Source organism: Rhopalosiphum padi, chromosome 2 (assembly GCF_020882245.1).
Source record: "Rhopalosiphum padi isolate XX-2018 chromosome 2, ASM2088224v1, whole genome shotgun sequence".
NCBI lineage: Eukaryota > Metazoa > Arthropoda > Insecta > Hemiptera > Aphididae > Rhopalosiphum > Rhopalosiphum padi.
Genome location: NC_083598.1, coordinates 15,338,417 through 15,356,919, shown reverse-complemented (window position 1 = coordinate 15,356,919; position 18,503 = coordinate 15,338,417). Strand labels below are relative to the sequence as shown.

Here is an 18,503-nt window from a genome sequence, read left to right as displayed (position 1 = left end):
TTTTAATGGTATGTAATACCGTCTAGTCCTTTAGATTTCTTTTCAAGTAAAGTATATAAGTACCAATTTTATAAAATTAACATTTAATTTTATAATATTATATTATCGAGATTAAAAATATTGTTAATTTTTCTAATTACTAATATATAGTCATTTTTAAGGTTTTCAGCAATTGTTCAGTGATGATAAGTACATGATTTGCTTATTTTACCTAAATCCATGTATCATTAGTACCTAGCTGAGTAAGAATTTAAAATGCTTTTGTTAAATATTTCAATGTCACTTAATATTTATTTGTAAATTACTATTAGTTATAATTTAATTAAAATCATTTTATATTTTAAAATAATTATTTGAGATACCTAATGTAAACAGCAAATTAAATAAAAGCGGACATCTTGAATTGCTTTTATCTTCTTTGCAGACTCTAGAATATTATTATTTCAGTCGACATTGTTTAATTTTGTATTTTTAAGTAGGAAGTGAAAACTAAAAAAAACTATAAACTTTATATTACACTCTAAAATTGTATTGTATAATATTGTATAAAGTAAATCAATGAATATTTAGAATAAAACTTTCAATAATAACTAAAAATAATTAATATTATATATTAATTGGTGTCTTGTGCTAATAGTCATTAATTGTTTAAAAATGATAAAATTTAATATAATACAAATAATTATTTATTATTATTTTTTTAACAGTTTATCTTTTAACATATGATAAACTTATTTTCATTTAACTGTCTTATCACCTATTCTAAAATATATATTGTATTTATATTGTAGTTTTTTAGTTTTAAATTATACAAATAAGAAAATGGTGTAAATGACGTATAAAAAAAGTTCTCTAAAAACCATATTTAAATAAATAATACTATAATTTTTGTGAGATTTATCAATTTACTTTATACATACCTTTTTATTATACTATTAAATTTAAAAAAAAATACAACAACAAAATAGTATGTCATAAAAATATGTATAATTAAAAGAATATCTTTCATGGTAAATATAATGCAATATTACAATATTCATTATGATTTATTTAATGGGTGTATTTATTTTGTATTAAAATATTTTACACTTTGGATTATTTAGTTTTGTTTTCAAACCAATATATTATGGAATATGTTTTAGAAATTTGTATGGTGTAAATATTTGTGGTACTTCTAGCTTAGAGTAAACAACGATAGTGGACATTTTATTGTGTTTATCGGAAGAGCGAAAATCAGTACTCTCTTAGACAAACATGTATGCGCTGTAAATCGAAATAGTGTTGTAAAACAACTATAAGATGGTTTTATAATTTATATTATAAAACATATATAATATAACATTATATTCTGTGACTTTAAAACATGCTGTCTATTCAAAAACGAAAATTTTAATCAACAAATAATTATTATTATGTCTGTACATCCTGCTGGTATGTTTTAATGAAAAAAAAAAAAAACTTTGTCTCTCCATAACTATTCTTTAAGACGTTTGAGAACTACCTATATTGATTCGTATTATGGCTATTGGCTACAATTATAACACTCATAAATTTCGAAACCTAATTGGATTCGTGTTCTGAAAAAAAAACATGAATTGTGTTCTTTTATTATTTCTTTTATATAGTTTAATACTTTAATTTAACTGTGCAATAAACTTTATCGTATAGTTTATTCATCGATATTTGTTCATACCATAATTTGAAAATTCTTTTGTGCTGTGTTATAATTGTTGGTAAAAGGTAGAGTTAACACATTAATTATGTATGTAACTTTAGAGGCAATTTGCCATTATTGATAATAGTCGGTAAACGGTATACTGGGAATAGCAGCATAGTAATTCAGCAATTGGCAAACGGTTCGCCATAGAATTTTACTGGTCCATTCTCGTGTCATGTTTTGCAACGCACTGTACTTGAATATGTTACTGAATTCATGGTAGATCATATAGTGTTGTAAATCGAAAAATAATGGTTCATTGTAATATTATTTCAGTTTGATCAGGAGATATTTACACTCTATATTTTGATGATAGTGTAATTTCCTTTATAATATTAATCATATAATAGTAGTAATAATTACTTGCAAGGACAGAATAACGGAAGAAAATAAACATTCAAATGACTAAACTAGCTGTTATTATTGTTATTGTATAAAACTAGCAATATAGTTATAAAATCGTCTAAAAATGACTAACGATAATTTTTACCGTAATTTTCGGCACGAGGAGGTATCAGAAAATTTAAATAAGAAATTTATATTTCAAAGTTCTCCAATAATATATAAATAAATTTATTAAATTATTATCATTATTGTCATTATAATTTTTTTTTATTTTTGATTGGTGCTTATTTCATACCGAAAATCTTTTCATTAACGCTAACATAATATGAATTCATTAAACTATAGATGGTAAAATTACACTATCAATTGTAATTATTATTATTCTAAATAATAATAATTATATATTATTTTGTTTATACGAATATAACAAGTATAAATCACATGTTTTAATTACATTCAACATTAATTCTCTCTCTTTTTTTTAGTTGTTCTTTTATGTAATTTACTTTTTTATTAGTTAAAAAGTTTACTGTTGTTTGGGAAAATGGTCATTTAAACTATCATCAAGATTTTTTTCGTTTAAAAAATATTTTTTGTTGGCTTATCTCTAGTTCATATTTATTTATCACTTACTTTCGACTTAATGACGAATTCGTTTTACACATTAAAATATTCCATGTTGAATATCAATGTTAACCTTACAAAATACATACATTTAAACACAGAAGAAATTCACCTCATCCAAGCAGACTAACAAAAAAATATATTTAACCGAATCGTGATTATTTTCAAACTTTTAATTTTATTTTAATTAGTAAACATGTTTTTATTTTTTCATTTTTATTTCTTTTATGCAGATTTGTTGAACACATTAATTTTTGCTAGTGATCAGTAACTCATACTACAATATTTTATAAGATGTCATCTACGATTTTTTACTAACTATGTTTTTATATTTGGGTTTCGGATATTTATAATAAAGTTAAAATATAAATACCATATAGGTAATTAAATTATGCATGCATATTATTGAAGACGAATATACTAATAACTAAGTGGTATCGTTGATTTTGATGTTGATTAGTTATTAGTTTATTCAGCAATGCGAATAGACTTAATTTTGAGTAATGAATTCGTCTAACTAATTCAGCTATTCCAGTCACGTGGATAAATTAAACGAATTTATTATCCAATGACAAAGTAAAAAATTAGAGATAAATTTAAAAAAAAAAGCTTTGTTGGCTTTGATTTTAAATGATTACTGGAAAATAATTTGAACCACTTTATTAAATTATATTGTTTACATTCAACTAAAATACAAATTCTTAGTTATAAAATCTTAAACAATGTCCCGATTAATGACTATTTAAATAATAATAGCACTTTTTTTTTAAGATATCATATCTAAATATAATCAAAAAATAAATTAATACATTTCGTTTCATGTTTAATAATTGGATTTAATTGTCTTAACATTATTATAAGTTATTTTAGTTTTTATATTTAGTTAATTGTGTTAGTTGTTAAGATTAAAAACATAATATAAAAATAACTATTATGATATTATTTTTTTTTATCTTTATTTTAAATAATATTATCTTTCTCATTTTTATATTTTTATTTTGTAATTAAAAATAATCTTTATTTTAGTCTTTTAAACTTTTATTATTCTGTACCTAGCACATTTTTAAAAGAATTAATCATTTTCTTTTTCTATTAATTGTATGATATGATTACCAATTTATTATTGTAAATTGTATCAAAGATAATTTGCCTCAATTTAATGCTTAATGCATAGTGTATATATTATTTTAAAAACAATTGTGTTTTTGTAATATAAATATTTATATACCAATTCAGTAAGGCGGATTAAATTTCATATTTAAAATAAATAATAACAATAAATACTATGAAAATACAAATACATATGTGAAGTGTCACATATGGTTAGTTTATCGGTTTTAAACTTATTTTTATTTATTTATTGAGTTTCGTCAATTAATTTATACATTAGGAAAATTCAAATATTCATACTGTAATACAATTACGTATGATACATTTAATAGAAATTAATATAAGTTATCATTTTTTGTATTTGTCTGAGTTACACTGATTTTTATTTTGTTTTTTTTTTATAGCTTCTATCATATGGCATATTTTTTTTTTTAGAAGTATATATTGTAATATTTCACTAACCATCAGATGTTTCTTTTTCGTTACTTTCGATAAGGTTAAGCTATGCTACTTGCATATATTTCAAATATATGAGAATATTATTAAATATTTATATTAATTTTATAATATTCTGAATTTACATTGGTTGAAACTTTGAAACGTTGCTGAGAGATTTGCATAGATATAGCAGGTGATGATATCGTCGTAATAAATATTCTATATGATAACTTTTGACATAAGAATGAATCATGGTTTCTCTATACAACAATTTGGTGTCTTGTCGACCTGTCATTGAGACTAGAAATTTTATAATGTAGGAGAAAACTTCTACGTTTAAATCAACTCCTTCTATATTTATGATGAGGTATTGCTGGGATGAATTCATTTTGAGATAGTGCATTTGTGTTCAGAGAAATGAGGATACTGAAGTTTGATTAAATAATAATTGTTTATACGTTAAATATTTTATACGTAAAATAATTTAAATTAATTTTCTTTAAACAAACTGGTTATTACTTATTAACTATATTATGTTTATCAGAAAAATAGATCATAAACATAAAATTGATATTTTTTATATATTATGCATCTGAGTTTGATTAGTTTTCCAATTTTATTAGTTATATTATTATTATAGCAAGTATATAATATTGTGTGAATACTATTGTGATAATGTTCGGTAATTTTTTAAGAGATTCTTAGTAAACTTTTATATTATACGACGTTAAAGCATTACGTGTAAGTACCTATTCCTATGTACGTTTATTCTAGTAGAGTAAATTTTAAGCTGAGTAGCGGTACTCATAATCGTATTTAATTGTATTGTATATTTATATCGTATTCAAACAATTATTACCTTATTACATTTTTTTTTTTCAATTCTTCTAAAATTTAAGTCTTAGTAAACAACTTTTAATAACACAGACTAAAACTCACAAACTCTTATTTATATTAATTCACAACGTAATATTCCGTAGGAACACCGGAAAGATATCATTGGTATTTTATTTTCTTTATCGAGAAATTTCTCATAATGCGTACCTTCTATTATTTATTACACTGATTATATATTTTATTATTCCATCGGAGTTTTACATTATCAAAATAATTCAAGTGCGCGCCCAATTCAAGCACGATCGAATAAGAAGAAATTAAAAAAAGTCACGCCATGACTGTGGGCGGTATCATATAATGATAGGTATGATTCAATGGGTACTAACATATTATATATATAATAAACCGCGCTAACAGTGGTTTTAGCGTTTTGTTTCTCTATATTTTAGGTTTATTCCACCACCTTCGTCATGAAAATACTACAACTGTTTTTTTCTCTAACGTGCCGCGGTCACGTAAACGTCCGATATGCTATTATTACCTACACGGTAAAAGTGTACGAAATAATATTTTATACAGAGAGAAAAACGGAGACAGCGGCCAAGTCCAAATGTATAATGCATAAGCGTTTTGTGTATGCGCTGAAATAATAGCCGGATAAAGTCAGCGAAAGCTTTCGGAAGCTTAAAACTTTCTGCCCTGAAAGTTATTGTTCAACTTCTTGAACGCTCAAGAGAAGCAGAAGAATACGAAGAGGGTACGCACGCAAAATCAACACACACATACACACACGCGCGCATGCACAAAAACAAACTATGCAGCGTCGACTATATCGATGTCACTGGAGATAGTAGCGAAGACCTTGCCTTATTGCCTTATCGTGTACCTTATATTATTGTAAACCAAACATCACACAGCCTTCTATTGAGTTAACTCGTGGTAGGAGAAAAAAAAAATCAGACAATATTGTTGTATGTATCTTTGCAGGCATGATAATACCTATAATATAACATTCAAACTTGTTACTAAATTGTTTACTAGAAAAAACCCACTAATGGCGTTAATAAATTCATGCGAAACACCGAGTGCGATAAGAAAAACAAATAAAAAATATAAAAATGATATAGATAGAGACAGAGAGATAGTGAAAACGTAGAGTAGAGTAATACGTTTAAAACGAATCTAACATTGAATCATAATTCAAAGTATGATTACATGGTTTTGTTTCCTGTTCTTTATTCGGCTTCCCATAACATTTTTGTATTCACGTATTTGAATGAAAACACGTGTAAGCGTGTACTTCTAATACAGTTGTCGTGAACACAATAATATTTTAGTGAAGATGCATTTTACTATGAAAACACACCGTTTCCTTCCCCATCGTCAATGAATAGTTTATTATTATAATTATTATTTATGTTATATTGTCTTATAATAATATCATAATGTATTCTTGTTTGGTTATTTATTAAGGAAATGTCTCACATTCTTTATTTTTTTTCTTTCCCTTGAATCCATTGGATATGAGTACATTTTTTAAGTATTTCTATTTTAACCATCAAAATAAAATTTAATTTTCATATTATAATATATTCATGTGTAATAAATATAAAGAATTAGTTATTATATTGTTCTACAGTATAATATTATGAACGATTTATCTTAATATAATTAAACTTTAATAATAAATGTGAAATTTTAGTTTAGATTATTTAAAATAATTTATTTTATTTAATATAGGTGCTAGCACATATTAAATAAATCATCGTAATAATATTTAAAATTATATAAAAACTGTAAATATTCTTCACATTTAATGATTTACTACTAAGCATAACATATGTACCTTTTATACATAAGTATAATACTAGTATTAAATTATTATATAGTTTTTTAATAATAGTTGTACAATTATTAAAAATTACAAAACATTTACAAAATCTACCCGCAAGTTCAATGAAAATATTTTAAAAACATTATTTAAGATGTATCTAACATATTAATTGGATTTATAATGATATTTAGTGTTTTTCTTCCTTAAGCTCTATTTACGTTTTACAGCATCTCCACTGATTGGAGTTTTAATACAGATGATACTTTTTAAAGATAATTTTAGTGGTTTCAGATAAAATTACAAGGTTAGATTATTTACTTATTGGTATTAAATAGTTATTACTTGCAATTTATATAAAAACTTTAAGATAAAAATAAAATATATACATATTTACAATAATATGAATGGTTTTTTATGTGATATAATTATAATAGTAATAATTTAATAATACAAATTGTATTTATTTTATAAGTACTGCCTATTTATATTTTATAATTTTATGAAAAATACTTAAGTATATATTTTTATACTCAATTTATTTCATACTAATGGACATTTTAAATTTTAACTTATTCAATTTGAATGTAAACGCTCATTCATATTTTTCAGCTCAGAGTTATTTCATTTTCACAATAATTTAACACTTATTAGTGGCACGATACATTTTTAAAAATAAATATTATAGCTTAATGTATAAACTTGACCAATTAATTATTAAATATAAATAATGCACCATACTAATATTTAATAGGTTAAACATATATCATTTATTTATTATTGATTATTGATATGTTGTTTACATATTTTAGGGTGATAAATTATTGTTATGAAAATTGAATGCTACACGGACCTGAATCAAAATAAATGAAATATAACAATTAATATATTATCGAATTTTGAAATATTATTTATATAATCTACTACCTAAATGTGTTCAAACATTATTAGTAATATAACTATCTAAGAGTTTGATAAAAAAAAAAAAAAAATAGAAATATTATATAAGATTATATCTATATAGAATTATTTAAGAATTGAAAATTCCTTAAATAATTACATTATATTAACTAATATTTTATAAACACATTTATAAAAATTGTTATTATTAAATAATTCAGAAATATAGAATGTGAAATAAATGATTTATTCTTCAGTAAATTCTTGCTCAAGGTTTTTGTATATTTAAAAATGTTAAAACTATGTAGGTGGTGTCTGATTTAGGGTGTTAGGGATATTGAAGTAGTTGTGTTTATCTATGTACTGGAGAAATTCTGTAAAAATATGGTTGACTGATAATTTGGTACCGCAGGTAATGCACATAGGATAGGTTTTACTTCTTTTTACATAGCATATCCATGTGTTAGTCGAGTGTGTCCGATGCGGAGTCTATTTATTATTACTTTTTCTCTTATTTTCGTGAGAGGGTTTGGCAAACCAATGATGGATTGTTAGATTTATTTTTAATTTAGTGTTTTGTTTGAGCCAATGATGTATTTGACATTTAATTTTGATGAGATCTTTAATTTGGTTTGTTGTGTCTACAAAAGTAGTTATATTTAATTTGAGGGGATATGTTGGTTGTACTGCTTTCTTGGCTTCTTGGTCTACCTTTATGTTGTCTTCTATGCCAATATGTTATCACTAGATAAGTGATATTTTGATTCCTGTTCTACTTGATTGGCTTATTTTTTGCTAAATAAGTTTAGCTATATTTTAGGTGTTATAGGTATTTTTGAAACTCATGAGTATGGGAAGTGAATCTGAAAGAACTATATAGCTTTTATGGTCATGTTCATGTATTATGGAATTTAGTCTTTTGAGGATTGCTATGGCTTCAGCCGTGTAGATGGAATAACTTTCAGGGAGTTTAAATCTGGTAAAAAATGTTTCGTTAGTAATTAATATACCTTTTACTGCTTTGAAGGCGTTAGTGTAGTAACAATTTTAATTTTTGTAAGTCTGTAGTATCTCGTCTAAATTATTCTTGTAGATCAATGGAAGAGTGTGCCCTTTTTTGTTAATTCCAGATTTATGTCAAGGTTGGAGGTCCACGTGAAGAAATTATAAGGTTGAACTTTTATTATCGAGTTAAAATCTAAGCCATGGTCCTTTAGCGTACTTGAAAGTTTTGTCCATGCAATCGTTAGATTGATCATTAGATGTTAGATTTTTTGAATGTTGGGACTTTTCCACTGGCTCTGTCTGATTTTCTTCTATTTTTACAAATTTAATTTAATTTTGTCATTTAAATGTAATTTATAATAGACTGAAGTATAATTTAATATTATAAAATTGTATAGTATAAATTCACATTTAAAGAAATAAATAATTGGTTATTCGAAGTACATATTATAACAATAATATTATGGTAATGAATTTTGGTGATGACACACTATTATGTAAATTTTAATTGGATATTTAAATACTAAAAAAAAAAAAATTTGAAAATTAAAATCCCAACTCCGAAAACATTTCAAATCTATATTTAATTATTTGAAATCTGAAACCTACGTTTTCCAGACCATAGATATACGATAACCCAATTTTATATCATTATATTATCACATCTATAATTTGTGTAAGCCAAAGGCAATATATCATATTCCCAGTTTCCCACTTCTAATTGTATGTATTAGGTTTATATTAGTAATAGAAGTCTGTAAATTGAGTAACTTACTATGTATATAATATTATGAATATTTCCTGTACATTGAATTTAAAAGTGTATTTGTTTTAGGTGTATCCAAAATCAGCATGCATATTTTATATGCGGCCGCTCTGTTTTTGATGTTGACTTTGTGTTTTATCGACAATGCTTCTTGTAATGGTAAGATAACTTTTCAAAAATATATTTTATTAGATATAGCGTTTACTAAAATAATAAACATAATACTATACATGCATTTTATTATTATGTTTAATACTATGATGTGAAAGGATGACTAAACTCACTAATCCAATATTACAGTAGTGAATACTCTTAAATTATTATATATATATATGTGTGTAATTAATACAGTATGATTATGTTACTATTTTGAATAAAAAAAAACATTTTTAATTTCATATTCCAAATCAAACTATTTTTTGTAGTACATATATTGATTTATAAAAATCGAAATTTGGACGAGTAGTTTTTGAGTTATAAGTATTTTTAGCCAGTACACTATTTTTGTCACAAATAGAAAATTACAACATTATAAAAGAATATAAAATAAATATTAAATCGGTATGCTCGTTACAAGTGCTTACAATTATTAAAATAAACAACAATGAACTTTTAATTCAAGTACTTATGCGACTACACTTGTAGTATATACAATATACATTCATTACACATGACTACCGTATACAAATATATATATATATATGAAAATATCAACAGCTAATGAAAAATTCACTGGTCCCCGTCCCTCTTATGGTATACTATATAAAATATGTATAATATTTTATAAAAGTAATAATCTTATAGAAAACGGTCAATTTATGAATTTAAAACTGATCATATAGTTTCAATGGTAAATTAATAATACAATTTTACATCGGTAATCAAAATTGTGGCTGAAAAGTTACACAGGCCGAAAAGGAAAAGGCTCAATTAGCCAAAAAGGGCCTCACTCGGAATTTAATAACTAAACAAAGTGTAAGATTCATACCTTTAAGCTTTATGTTCGATACTTTGGACTTTTGGTACCGAGATACTGAATTTTCTAATCCCCCTAATCAAAGATACGATAAATATGCTTTTTTAATTAAGGTATTTTTCGTAATAAATCAATATATTATCTAATAAATATTTAATTTAAATTATTTCATTTGATGTTTGCTTAATACTTTACCAAATAAACCAATAACAATAAAATTAACTGAATTCGATATCATAAAGCCAGTTTAAAGTCAAATGTATTTATAAAATATCACAGAACTAGTAGATATCTATATTTAATTTAATATATATGATGCTAACAATAACATTATCTGAATTGCTGATCAAACAATAATATTTTCTTATAAGCAACGTTTTTATTGTAAACACAATATATTCATATGAAAATACTGAAAGAAAATTGTATTTGAATAACAATACACCTAAGTATATAATGCATTTATTCTTAAAGAAATTGTAAATCAATAATATATTCATAATGATTTTGTTTGACATTAAATTATGAAATAATTCATGAAATTCAAAGGTTAATTTATTTTCTAAGAAACTTCAAAAAAACATAGTTCCATAAATGATTAAACCATTCTAATATTCTACGTGTTTAAAATTGTAATTATTATAGGTATGAATTGTACTGTTGAATAACTAAATACTTACTACACACCACTTAATAACTTAATTTAATTAGTAGCATAAGTCATAAGCACATAGGTACTCTTTAATTACTTAATATGAATTGTATTTCTTATATAGATAAATCATTAGTTTAAAATAATTATATTTAATTTATTATGTAGGAATTAAAGTAGATATTTCTTTACGTCATTCTTTAAGAATATATAATATTTAAATTTAATTTTTATTGGAATAAATTCGTCTATAAAGGTACATGTTTTTTCGTTAATTTTGTTTAATGCAAACTTGTTTAAATTATTATTTGTTTTTAAGTGTAAACAATTTTCATCCACCTTGAATAAATCGTTACTTTTTTCACAGTATGTTTGTATGTATCTACATTTTAATAGAAAAATACTAAACTAAGTTAACATTACACATTTTTCCTATGATTATTTTAATCTGTATATTGTTATTATGTATATTACTTTTCGAACATATCTATATACAGTAATACATTTATTTATTTTTTATCATTCTGTATCACTATTATTAATTATAAACATTATTTAAACATCCAAAATAAATATAAAATCTAATTGTTTGAATTGTAAAACAAAATTATATTTGTTAATTTTAAGTAATATAAACAACACGATGAAATAAAATAAAATAAATTAAGTGAAAAAGATAACTTTTATAATTAATACATAATATATACATATTATATTAAAATATTATAAACTAATTAATTTGAATAGAAGTAATGAAACTATGGAACTTGACTTAAGTCAGTAACTAATTTAACATAAATTGAACTATTTATAGATAATTTATATATATATATATATATATATATATATATACGTTAATTTATTCTAGTATATATTATTATAAATAATCACTTGACCAAAAAATGTTGATGACATTTAAACAGTGCAGTCCATGTTGGTATACACGAGCCATTAAGTGTGCACATAATGATATAACGCATATGGGTACGATACATGTATTTTTGACTGTTCATCATTGAATTCGCTGATTTAAATAACATTAAAACGTATTAGAAACTGTGATATTTCACCGATGTAATTTCACTCAACAACTCGTAGTTCGATTAAAACGTATAGGTACTCAACACAACTATACCGGAAGTGTGTAATATTTTACCCCGGGACACATATTGGCCTCGTCGATTCATTATTCGTGTACGCATAACCACGGATGTCGATTTGATTTCGACAAATTGCATTCGTGATGGATGGCGTTTTGTCGGAATGAAGTGTAGTGTGGCCATGTCCGGTCACACCCCATACGTTATATACATATGCGACTATCGTTTGTATTTGCTGCGGGGCGTTCGGTTGTCTTTCAATATGTAAACATAGGTAGGCACTGATGTGTATACTAAACGGTATAATAGTAATAATAATAATAACACGTGCGTTGATCGCGCAAGGGCACAAAGCTCACAGTTACCCGATGGTTGGCGTTATTTTTTTTTTTCAAAATCACATTTGTGAATGCCACCGTCGGTCTGCCGGTCGGTCGGTACCTGAGTGATGGTGGAGCGGGAATAAACCAAAAATATGTGTGTACGATCAAAAAAAATAAAAACAAAACAAAATCGGGCACGAGAAAAGTCGCATTGATTCATGTTGGGTTTTTTTTCTCTCGTTCCACAAATCTCGTTATACACTCTACATAATGTAACCCCTGCGAACGAAATGCCGGTGTCTAATGGTTTACCAATGACGAAAACGTTAAAATACGCACCACATGTGCAGCTGCGTACACCCGGAAACACCGATCCAAGCGAAAATTCGTATATTTATATCTTTTATCCGTGTGTTTTTCTTCGCGTGGTTAACCATTTTTCCATTATTCACTCGTATGCAGTTGAGTATTGTAAACGTTTCATAGAAAACTGCGGAGTGACTACGATATTATCGCCAGACTATGTGATACAAAGTAACAATTATAGTGTCGCAAAAAAGCCACGCGTTAGTTAATTTCATCCCTTTAATAAAGAGCGAAGGAACAATTTTTATTATGAAAAAAATTGTATTGTTTTGTCATCAAATACTGTTTGTACAATATAAATATACAAACACCCTTTGTTTACAAAAAATGCTCAATAAATGACATGTCTCTTTTCCTTTAAGTTTTTCTGATAAAGATAATAGTTATATTACTAGAAAATGAACAATCAATGTCATTAATGCTTACACAAATAAGTACACCAATAAGTACTATCTACAAAATTATACACATAACTATAATGCTTATATTTTAATACAAATTTATTATAATAAATTGATGATAAGTGTAAGTGGAAATATTATAGTAATAATAAAACATATAAAATAGGTACAGTTCCATTTAAATATTTAAAACATTTAAATTCAAATTCCGTTATACATTTATGAATGCTTATTTAATTTTATTATGTACATATTGTATATTACCAACCGTATTAATATAAATATTTACTAGGATGTATTATAAGAAATATTTGATTTTAAAAACTCAAAATTTAAAATGATAATAATTACATTTTAATTTTTAGTTCACACATTATTAAAAACTGCAAAAAAGTTAAATAACGGTTTAATGATCAAACAAAAAATATGAAATTCAAATGGTTAAATTATAAAAATTAGAGTATGTATGTTTAGTATTATAAAGGTAAAAAAAAATACATGTAGATTATATATTTGTGTAACATTTGTTAAATACACGATAACAATAATATGCAAGAAAACCATCTTTTGTCTTCTGAATTATAAAATATACGAAGAGCTTACAAATCCAACTATTAATCGTAATATTTTAGAATAATGCGTCTCAGCTTAAAACTTCTAAGGTAGATTCAATCGATTAAAATGTGCATAAAAGAAACAAACGAATATTTTAATTGCGCTGTTACTTGTTTTGTACATTCAATTCAAACGAAGCATAATGGACTACATGTATTATGCATAGAATATTTATTATAATCATGTACAATGTAAATGTTTATAATAATTATTACAATTTGTTACAAAGGTATGTGTGTTTAAGACTTTAAGACCATAATTTAATTCCCCGTCTTAGTGTGCGTTGTATTCTTGTGTATTTTTTTGATTGTATTTTGTTTACCTTTTAAAATTGACACTCACTAAAAAATACGTGTTTAAAACTGAATTACTAAGATGAGTAAATTCAAAAATATCAGACAATTCATTGCTAAAAAAAACATTGTTAATTTGTAAGAAACAGAAATTGAGTTTTAGCACGTGTCTTATACAATGTTCAATTGGATCGAGTGGTGGTGACGAATAATTGAATCTCTAACAATCCAACCATTCACGATGCTTATTGGACAGACGTTGAGGAATTAGCTCCTGACCGGTAGTTGGAACGTATCGTTGAAAATATAAGACTTTTATAGTAGTTACCCGCTCGTTCTATGTAATTAATGTGTACGGATTTCGGTCTCCGGATGACCGGTCGCCGGGTCGTTTAATCATCAAAGGCCGGTAAAACACGACATAGCTCGTATGGATATCGACCTAGAAATCGTAAACAAGTACAACCCATTATATCTATTCAGCTACTTTTGTATTTCGAGCGAGTTATTGTCAATCGTTAGCAACATCTTCTTTACTCGATGGTTGGTAATACTGTAGTTATATTGATCATCTTACTTATTGTCACTAATAAATTCTAATAATTTACCGATCATTATCAATTTATATATTTATTTAATAGACAAATTAAACCATGTAATTGTTGTTTCCCTAGTTTAAATTAAAATGACAATCCATATGATAGCTATTTGGAACTCTATATCCTTAGTAGTTAGTTTTTAAAAGTTGATCATTTCTGAATTCATAGAGTGCTCGAGATAATATTTAGTGAATTCACAACGAAATATTTAATCAAACTAAAATACCTATATAGTGAGCAGTTTAATTTATTTTCAACTATATTACATTGTCGATTTTTTTTTAAATCCTTTGTACGACCAATCGTGATGCGAAAGTGCTTTTATAATTTATAGTAAAATAATAATTGTCTCGATCAAGTTTTGTTTATGTTAAGATTTAAGTGTAGTATAACACGTGTTTGAATATACCAAACAAAATCTTCAAATCTTGAATTTTGTTTGTTAAACGTAATCAAATATAAGTTTGAAACACGCCAAATATTTTTAAAAAAACAAAATGAAAATATTTACGTTAAATTGAGTATTGCTTTTACATGAATAACACTTGTTTATAATAATAATTATTACCTCTAAAATGTATTAAACATAGCATATTGAATTAATCTTATTTAAATTATTAAATTAAATAAAATTAAATAAAGGAATATCGAATATGGCATAGGTATATTATATACATAATATATCAATTTTTATAGTTAGTAGTTACCATATAAATGTATGGTTATATAAATTGTATTGTTGAATATAATATTATGAACATAAATTAAATTAACTAAACATAATTATTAACGTTTATATTTTTAGTAGTATAAAATCATGAAAGTATTTCGATTTTTAAACAATAGGCATTTATGATATTTTAAATAACCGAAAAAATAATTTTTATTAATTAAAAATAACTCAAGAGTTACTTGAGTTAATTAAAAATTATATTATGTTATAAAAACCACCCAAGAAGTTTATAGATATTATATGTAAGACAAAAAAAAAGTATTGTAGTAAAGACATCCTTTGTTTATCAAATTAATAAAAAAATATAATAATAACGTAAAATAAAATACAATATTATACAACGAATTACTAAAAACTATACTCTTAAATTAATATTCATAAAGTGTATGATAATATGTTACATTTTAAAACTTACATAAATAATAAGAGATTCTTATAGCTAGTTCATGAATTACCAGCAAGTCACTTTTGGGGTCCATGCTAAAGACAAGTATTTGTTAAGATCAAAATGGTAATTCGAATCAGTAAAAATTAAATATTATTATAACATATTCACCACAATATTCCAATTAGTCTTGTATACATATATTACAATAATTAAAATAAACGGTAACCAAACTAATATAGTACGTACTAAGGAATAATATATTAAAACATTATTAGAAATTAAACAGATGGCTAATTATATTTCATTAATAAGCTATAAATAAATAATTTAGATTTTGAAAAACTGAGTCACCAGATATGTATAACTTGTATAAAGACGTACTCAGTATTCGATGTTTCTTTGATGATTTGGAGTACGACAAACGTTTTAAATAGATCTATATATAAATTGGAAATCAAGTAAAATTGGTACTTTTATAAGTTCCTTAGTTGATTTTATCAGTAGATTTATGTGCGGAAAGAAAAAGTATCGACAGCAATCAAATTGGTTTAAAATAAAGCAAGCTTTTAAAAAGCTTTGATTTACTATCCTTTTTAAATATTAAAAATATTACACTCGATACTGCTTCGAGGGTTAACTTTGAGGTAAATTAAGTTAGACAATCACCTAACACCTAGTATTTAAGTATCTTCGTGTAATGTCTTAGCTGTGTTTTCCCAAGTATATATTATATTTTTATAAAAATATAATCATATCGTTCGTCGAATATTTTATTTTATTTTTTTATATTTATTTATACTTACGTGACAAATCTACGTTCAATTTTATGTACTTTTCACATATGTTTTTTTAATTCATTAATCTCTTTGTAAATAAAAAAAAAAAAGGAATAAATACATTTTTAAGCTGATACAGAAAGAGTGGTTTGATCCCTTAACTCTCTTTATTTTTTATTATGTAAGCACACGTGCTGTTTACATAATAATTTTTTTCATATGAGATAATGATTTCTTGTTCAGACTTATCACATTTTAACCTATTATAACTTAAATTATAATTTAAATTTTTCTAGTTAATGAGCTTAAACTTAATTTTAAGGAGTTATAGTACAGTATAGTGTTTAAATATAATTTATTTCAATACATATAATATAATTTCAATATCAACAAGAATTTGACCACACGCAATTATTACGTTTTTAATGTTTTAAAGCAGGTCTATCTTACATTTTAGCACGTGTTTATATCACCAAACACTTTTGATATAGTATTTGATTCGTAAAGTGTAATTAATTTTATGAATAATTTTTAACATTAAATAAATAAACACGAAGAATTGTATCTAATTTAAGCATAATATTATAAAAATAAATTACTTATTTACTATACCTATCTAAATACCTAAATTAAAATTTAAATACATGTCTTGTTTATTATTTCATAGTATAAATTATTACCAAGTTAGTATTTAAACGATTAAAACCGATATGTAATTATCCTTAATAAGTTTTATATTCGGTAAATCAATTAATACTAAATAGGATGTGTAAGAATAAATAAAAACTCAAAAATACATTTATATTATTTACGTACAGTGGAGATATTAAATACACGTATTAAGAATATAATATGACTTACAAAGTATCTAAATTTAATGCTATTCGACTTAATTTAAAATGTGTAATTATATGAGAAGAACTCTATTTTTACCAGTTTGGTATTGGTATTATATAGAAATTGTAAATAATTATATAAATTTATATAATTTATAAATTAAATTTAGAATTAACATTTGTTATATCTTCATAAATAATAATAGATTGATTATTGAAATATTAATTTATTATACTTCTTTTTTAAGCGGTAAACAAATATCGGGTAGCAATTAATTATTCAATAATAACTTACATTTAATACAATGTTCTGTAATGAACTCAAACTGTAATTTTATTCATTTTAATGTTCAACGTTTTGACGAATTTATCGTATATTTTTGTAATTATTCATTTACTGTCATAAATTAATCAAGCTTATTATACTTATTAGTAAGTATTTATTATTAAAAGAGTTTTTATATATAAAATTATTTATAATATTTATAAAGCCCTAAAATATAAGATGTTGAAAAGAAGGAAAAAAACGATTAATAGCGTTTTAATTAACAGCTTTTTTTTTTATTAATTACACCGGAGCTTTCAATTATATTTAACTGTACATATTGTATTATACCACTAAACTATGCAAAATTAATTTCAATCATATCAATATTATGGTTATGAAGATATTTTCATAGAATAAATAGCTTCCTAAAATACCTGTGGTTATTTAAACTTCAAATGATAATAATATGAAACACAATTATTATAACCATGAGTCGTCGTTAAACTGAAAGTGAAATAATCATAAACATGAATATTTTAAACATTTATTTTAAAAATATTATTAAATCCATATTTTCTACATTTCAGTGGTTTCTATAATTTAT

The 18,503-nt window shown here is 24.2% G+C and overlaps 2 protein-coding genes across 5 annotated transcripts in view; one reads left to right on the top strand and one right to left on the bottom strand.

The window, feature by feature from the left end:
* LOC132923052 (aquaporin AQPAe.a) overlaps positions 1–18,503 on the bottom strand; it is a 478,481-nt gene that overhangs the window by 227,453 nt on the left and 232,525 nt on the right. The window lies entirely within an intron of this gene.
* The window catches only part of LOC132923051 (zwei Ig domain protein zig-8-like), a 243,318-nt gene that overhangs the window by 11,043 nt on the left and 213,772 nt on the right, over positions 1–18,503 (top strand). For 2 of the 3 annotated variants that reach the window (XM_060986852.1, XM_060986851.1), the window contains exon 2: positions 9,643–9,732. In XM_060986852.1, the coding sequence (XP_060842835.1) occupies positions 9,660–9,732 (73 nt within the window). In that variant the 5' untranslated portion in view covers positions 9,643–9,659. Of the gene's footprint in view, positions 1–9,641; positions 9,733–18,503 lie in introns of those variants that run through there. The other variant, XM_060986854.1, reaches the window with a different exon arrangement.